This window comes from Lathamus discolor, chromosome 17 (assembly GCF_037157495.1).
Source record: "Lathamus discolor isolate bLatDis1 chromosome 17, bLatDis1.hap1, whole genome shotgun sequence".
Classification (NCBI taxonomy): Eukaryota; Metazoa; Chordata; class Aves; order Psittaciformes; family Psittacidae; genus Lathamus; species Lathamus discolor.
In genome coordinates this window covers 3,148,554-3,154,222 of record NC_088900.1, presented here as the reverse complement: position 1 = coordinate 3,154,222, position 5,669 = coordinate 3,148,554, and the positions used below count along the sequence as shown (strand labels likewise).

Genomic DNA, 5,669 nt, shown 5'->3' with positions numbered 1-5,669 from the left:
TCTTTTGAACAAAAGAGCACAACTTTATTAGAAGTCTCGTCACTCAATAGGAGTTTTGGAAGAGCACAGTGACTCTGGCAAGAGTTCACACCTCACAAACGCAGGCCCCCAGAGCAAGGCTCTGTTGTTCTAAAGGCAGTAGCCTGCTCAATTCCATGCCTTCACAGCTGCAGTGCATTCAGAGGGCATGGCAAAGGTTATTTCATGTCATTTCTTAATCTCTCCACACACCTTCTTCTAACCCCCAGCCAAGGCAGATATCTGCCCCGAACAGTGCCAAAGTCAGTGAGATAAGAGGCATGGGGGAGCTAGTAAGGCTGTGTCCCTATAGCAGCTGTATTCCCATTGCTCCCTTCCTTCCCCTCTGCAGCAGGGGTGACAACTAGCTTGAGCAAGAGCCACACAGGCTGTTTCAGGGGCTCCTCTAAACAAGGTCTTTGAAATGAGGAAGGAAAGGCAACCAGCCTTCCTAAGCCTGAGGGCAACACGAAGCCATTTGTTTCTCAGCTGTAAGTGAGGCTTTTATGGGAGAGTCAATCTGAACTGCAGCCTTAAACAGAGGGAAATTCACATTAAAACCCCAGGGGAAATGTCAGAACACCATTCTGAGAGGTAAAACAAGAGAACTGGTCCATACTCCAAGACCTGCTGGTATGGAACAGATGTTGCATTGACATCTGCCTAAACATTACTGTCAGCCCTGAAAATACAGTCCCTTATCGCACTTGTTAGCCATGCATTCAGCTTACGTGGCTTGTAGCTGAGCCAACCCAGAACAGAAGGAGCATCCAGAGAGGGCTCTTCTCTGTCTCTCACCCACAAAATGCCTGTTTGGTTTCTTTGAAGCAATCCAGGACTAGGTGAATACCTGCTTATGGAATTTATTGGCACTAGCCTAATTCTTGACTCGTTTGCAAGAGCTTGAGTCAATCCCAGTGAAGTCACAGCGCTCTAAGATCACTATCTGCTTGAACACAAGTATTAAACCAGGAAGAAATGTACCATGAAAAGCAATGAGGTAAAACATTACCTCACCTCAAGTACCATCACTCCACACAGGCAAAGGACAACTCTACAGTACCCTGCAAGCACTTGAATCTTGTTCAGAGGCTTGCATCCAAGTACTTAGTCAAGCGTGATGTCAAGCTCCAAGGAGAATGAGGCTCAATAAATCCTTCCTAAGTCACACCCCTACCTGGTCCCAGTGGCAGGGAGATGGGGTTTTCTGGCTGTACCCTGTAAACCAATTCTATCTCCAAAATGATCACAGCACATACAGACTGTGCGACTGTCGGTGGCAGAACGAATAGGTCAGGTATTGCCTCTCTCCTTGAGGCTGCACCATTACTGGAGAAGTCAGGGGATCAGAATTCAGTAGATGTGCACTCAAACCCCGCTTCTGTCAGCTTCCCCATGTTCCTAGCACCGGTTCATCTCCTCCAGGCATAGCCAGTGCCAGAAAGCCAATTCCACGTCGCTTTTAGGAGTTCTTTTCATAGGAATAAGCTTTGGTAGCCAGAACCCTATCCCAGGGGATTATCCACAACCCATTAATGAGCTGTCGAGTGCCCGTTAGTTTTCACAGGTGCGTTCCCACTCCTCCGCCTTGTCCAGGAAATATTCTTCTTCATCATTTTCCTCCTGACAAAGCGGCAGATTTCAACCATGAAGCCCAAAGATACAACGTACATGGCCAAGCCTCCGGCCTTGAGGAGCCAGCCGGGATCAGGGGACGTCACCATGGCATACATGATCACAGCTCCTCCCCCAATTCGAAGCACCAGGAAGAGGGAAACGAAGAGGAAATCCACGATGTCTCCCAGGAGAGTGTGGTACCAGCCCATTTCCCTCAGGAACCAGCGGGTCTGGAGCAGAGGGTTGGTGATCTCGCTCACAAACACAACAGCATTGACTTCCGTAGCAGACTTGCCGAGCCCCAGCACCATGATCATGCCGCAGATGCTCAGCGTGTGGTGGAGCAGCATGAGGTCCCCCTCTGTCTGGAAATACAGGCACCAGCCCAGGTCAAAGATGAAGTAACCCAAGGTCAGGGACAGCACATGGATCTGAAGAGCTGTGTTCGGTGAACCTGAAATGAAACATGTGCATAAGCCTGGGGTCTGATTTAAGACATTCTTCTACGATATGGAGCAATACAGATTGTGAACATGCCTCTTTCCTCCTTAGTTTCCAGCCTTTCCTATGGGTCAGTGGCCAGGCTGGAAGCTTGGAAGTCTGGTTCTGCTCTCCCTCCACACTTCAGCCTGCCCAGCAGACACAGGAATCCCTCCACACTTCTGGTTTGCTTTTTCTCTCTTAGAAAGGGGGGTTGGAAAGCCTGACCGCCATCAGCAGAACCGTTTGACTGTTAATTACAGGATACAGCAAACAAAACCCCACAGCCAAATGCTAGCTATTATACCCTTAAAGATGTGAACAGCTCTTGGTCTATTCTCAACACACTGTTAAGCCTAATGCTGCGATAAACTCAAGCTGCCAGTCTGAAAGCTCTCAATATGTACATGGATAAAACAAGGAAAAGGTTAACAGTAAGAAGTGGGAGGGGAAGAAGCAGGGGGAGTTAAACAAAATCCTGTGCCAAACACACTCCAAAAGCATACGCATAAGAGAAGAGGCACCAAAAGCAATCTGCTCCCCATTCCGCCTGTAACAGAACCAGAGGTGTCCCCACTGCATGACAACGACATGTGTCAGGGTAAGACTCCAAACATACCTGCATGGGTCAGAGGCCAGGGGCCATCCAAGAGCACAGCATAACCAGAGAGGCAGGTGACGATCACCCCATGCAGCAGGGTGACCAAGCGACAGCTCCACTCGTAGGAACGGCCCCTGTTCCAGTAGCAGCAGCAGGCGTACAGAAACAGCCAGGCAACAAAGCTGCAGGTCACCTCGAGAGCGATGGAAACCATCCTGCTGAACGCAGAGCGAGGACACCATGAGCACTGCAGCTCTCTCAGCAAGGGGTGACCATCTGTATCCTCTCCCCATTCGTGGAAACCGCAGCGGTGGAAAACTAAACCAAAACCAAACAACCCCACCAAAACCCTTCCCATGAGCATGATGCTCTCTAACACCATTCCCCTGCAAGCCCCCCCCCACCGCTCATTACCAAGCCTCTAACGGGGCGCACCAAGACCGGAGCACCCCCGACCCAAAGCGCCGCTCGCCCTGGGGGCATCCGGACGCCCTTTCCCCGCACGCCCCGGGGCAGCGCTCGCTCCTCACCCCGGGTTACCGCTGCCCCGCTCCGGCTCTGCGTGCCCCGGGCTCCAGCGCTGCCCGAGCAGGAGGCGGTACCAGCGTGCACCGGGAGGCTTTTACCTGCCTCTCCCCGCCCTGCTCTCCGCTCCCCATCGCCGTTCGCTCTGCCCCGCTTACCTGCGCCGGGAGGCAGAAAGGGTCCGAGCGGCAGAGCTGCGTGCCCCGGGGCAGGGAAGGGGGAAGCGGGGGAGGAGAAGTTAAGGAGGAGAAGTCAAGGAGGAGAAGTCAAGACGCGTCCTGAGCGGGTCAGCAGGGCTGGTATCTCCACCCAGCCTCAGCCCGCCCAGTTGCGAGCGTCCCGAAGAGTCCCCAGGCTTTAATTTGGGTGAATGTCCTTCTCCCTGATGAAATGGACAATAACGCTGAATCAAGCACGGGAGGGAGATGTGTGCATTTGTCTTTTGGTGGTTTAAAAAGAACCCTTCAGTCCCCAAATTTGCACCGATTTGGAACAAGGAAGGTGGGAATGCGGTGGCCACCTTTGCGTTATCCTGTGCTGACTGTGAGGAGGGGAGATTGAGGCAGGAGCTGGTCAGTTTGAGACTGCTCAGGTCCGGAGCTGGGGAGTGGTGTGGGACGCACAGGGAGATGTGACACAGAACACGCAGAACAGGATGAGTGAGTGTGGAGCTGAGCTGGGGCTGAGCAGCAGGGACAGGCAGGGGCAGGACTGAGTAACCAGGGAAGGGCTGTGCTGCCTCTAAAGCCTTGCAGCAAGGTCGGGTTTGGTACCATAACTTCTGTTCATTCAGTTTGTGTGTCCGAAACAGCTCAAGCCTTCTCTGCAGCTGAAGAGCTCCTAATGCTGGGAGTGAAACCAATAACTCAGAGCATGAGAGGCCTCAGCTATGGTCACTTTAGGGTGGTCTGTGCGTGCTGCACTCCATAGGATGGTTCTCTGCATTATACAAATGCTTCTAGTTGGATTGTAAATTATAGCTTATATTTGAGCTAAAACTTCCTGATTTTTCTCTTCTTTGCCAGCATTTCAGCCCCACTCTGAAGCAAGTCCATGGGCTGTGCAGGCAGGGACCCCACTGCACCTCAGGCAATAGGTCCCTGCGGCTGTAACAGTGAGCCTGAATTTAAGCTTAGCTACTGAAGGCATTGTACTGGAGTGTTAAATTCTATGCTAATTCTACCAGGATTGTAAATCCCAAGGCTGTGAGCATCAGCAATAATGAGAGCACTGGATGGGATCACTTAGACACTTAGAAATGCTCAAAGTCTCCCTTCAGGCCACAGAAAAAACTGGGAAGGGCGAGAAACAGAGCCCTGTTCTCCCAGCTTGCACTCACTTGCCTCGCAGATGGAAGACAGAGGAGGAAAGAAAGAGGAAAGGACAATAAAATACATTAAATACAACAGCAAAATTGTTAATTTTCCAGCCCTTCCCAGTCTTGCTTGAACTTGGGCGCTACCGAGCATCATGGATGTATCGGGTATCCCACCTCCTACCTCATCTGCATACGCGCTTAGGTCCCTGGAGTTGCTACAGCAGAAAAGCCACCCTCGATGTGAGTCATTAATAGGAGTTCATCTCCTATATGCGCTCCAGCATCTGTCAACAGGGAGGAAAGCCAGGAGTATTTATCCCTTTTATAGGCTGAGGAGAGCAGGAACTAGAGAGAGACCCACCTACAGCCAGCCTGTATCTTCCAAAGGCACACCATGTCCTTGATTTGGTTTTGGAGCTGAGTGGGATCTGGCTCATTTCTCCAGCGAGCTTGTGAATGACCAGACCACAGATAAAGATGAAAGATAAATGGGGTCACACCCCGTATACTCACAAGCAATTGAGATGGGACCCACAGAGATGTCTTTTAGACAAGGGACTCAGCTGACAGCTCTCTCCTCACGTGCTCCTGGGGTTCATGTCGCTGATGCTTGAGTCCTAATGATGGAGGAGCTCTTCTTCTCCTCAAGAGAAGAGCAGGGGCAGAGAGCATGGAGGCTGTTCAGGCACAACGGCTGCTTTGGGAGCAGGTCAGGTTGGCCAGCAGACGATGTGAGTTCTTATAACCACTATGAGGCACATCTGCTGTGAGCAATTGTTCCCAGCATTGTTTCTCTATGGCTGTGGAGGGTGACTCTTGGTCTTGGAAAGCTGGAATTTCCTGCTCTGTGTGTTTTTATTCCCTTAGATGCTCCTGGAAGTGTTCCTAGAAGCCAGGGGTACCCCTTCCACCTATAGCTTTTTGTCAAACAAACAAGCTGCTATCGTTTGTTTTCCTATTCAGGCCCAGGTTATCAATCAATCTGAGCGCCTCATTAGTGTGTTTATAAACTTTAGAGTGGAGATGGACTCTCACGACGTGTTTGCACAACACCTGGCACAGCTTGGCTTTGAGCTCAGCTGCGGTACTAACGTGCAGATACCGTTATTC

At 51.1% G+C, this 5,669-nt stretch overlaps 1 protein-coding gene across 3 annotated transcripts; it reads right to left on the bottom strand.

Moving 5' to 3' along the window:
* LOC136023023 (TLC domain-containing protein 5-like) lies at nucleotides 1-4,768 on the bottom strand. 3 transcript variants are annotated; one of them, XM_065697053.1, is made up of 3 exons: nucleotides 4,741-4,768; nucleotides 2,735-2,934; nucleotides 1-2,089 (listed from the first exon to the last, which is right to left on the bottom strand). In XM_065697053.1, the coding sequence occupies exons 1-3, from the start codon at nucleotides 4,749-4,751 to the stop codon at nucleotides 1,551-1,553; spliced, it is 750 nt and encodes a 249-aa protein (XP_065553125.1). In that variant the 5' UTR covers nucleotides 4,752-4,768; the 3' UTR covers nucleotides 1-1,550. The 3 variants fall into 3 exon arrangements, with proteins under 3 accessions (XP_065553125.1, XP_065553127.1, XP_065553126.1); XM_065697055.1 differs by lacking the exon at nucleotides 4,741-4,768 and adding an exon at nucleotides 3,247-3,334; XM_065697054.1 differs by lacking the exon at nucleotides 4,741-4,768 and adding an exon at nucleotides 3,247-3,334 and having other exon boundaries at nucleotides 2,735-2,931.
* Between the last annotated feature and the right edge of the window lie 901 nt (nucleotides 4,769-5,669).

Coding starts and splice junctions, on each gene's coding strand:
- LOC136023023 (XM_065697053.1), bottom strand. Junction 2,090..2,734: donor CTGGCCTCTGACCCATGCAG/GTATGTTTGGAG, acceptor GTTTCATTTCAG/GTTCACCGAACACAGCTCTT.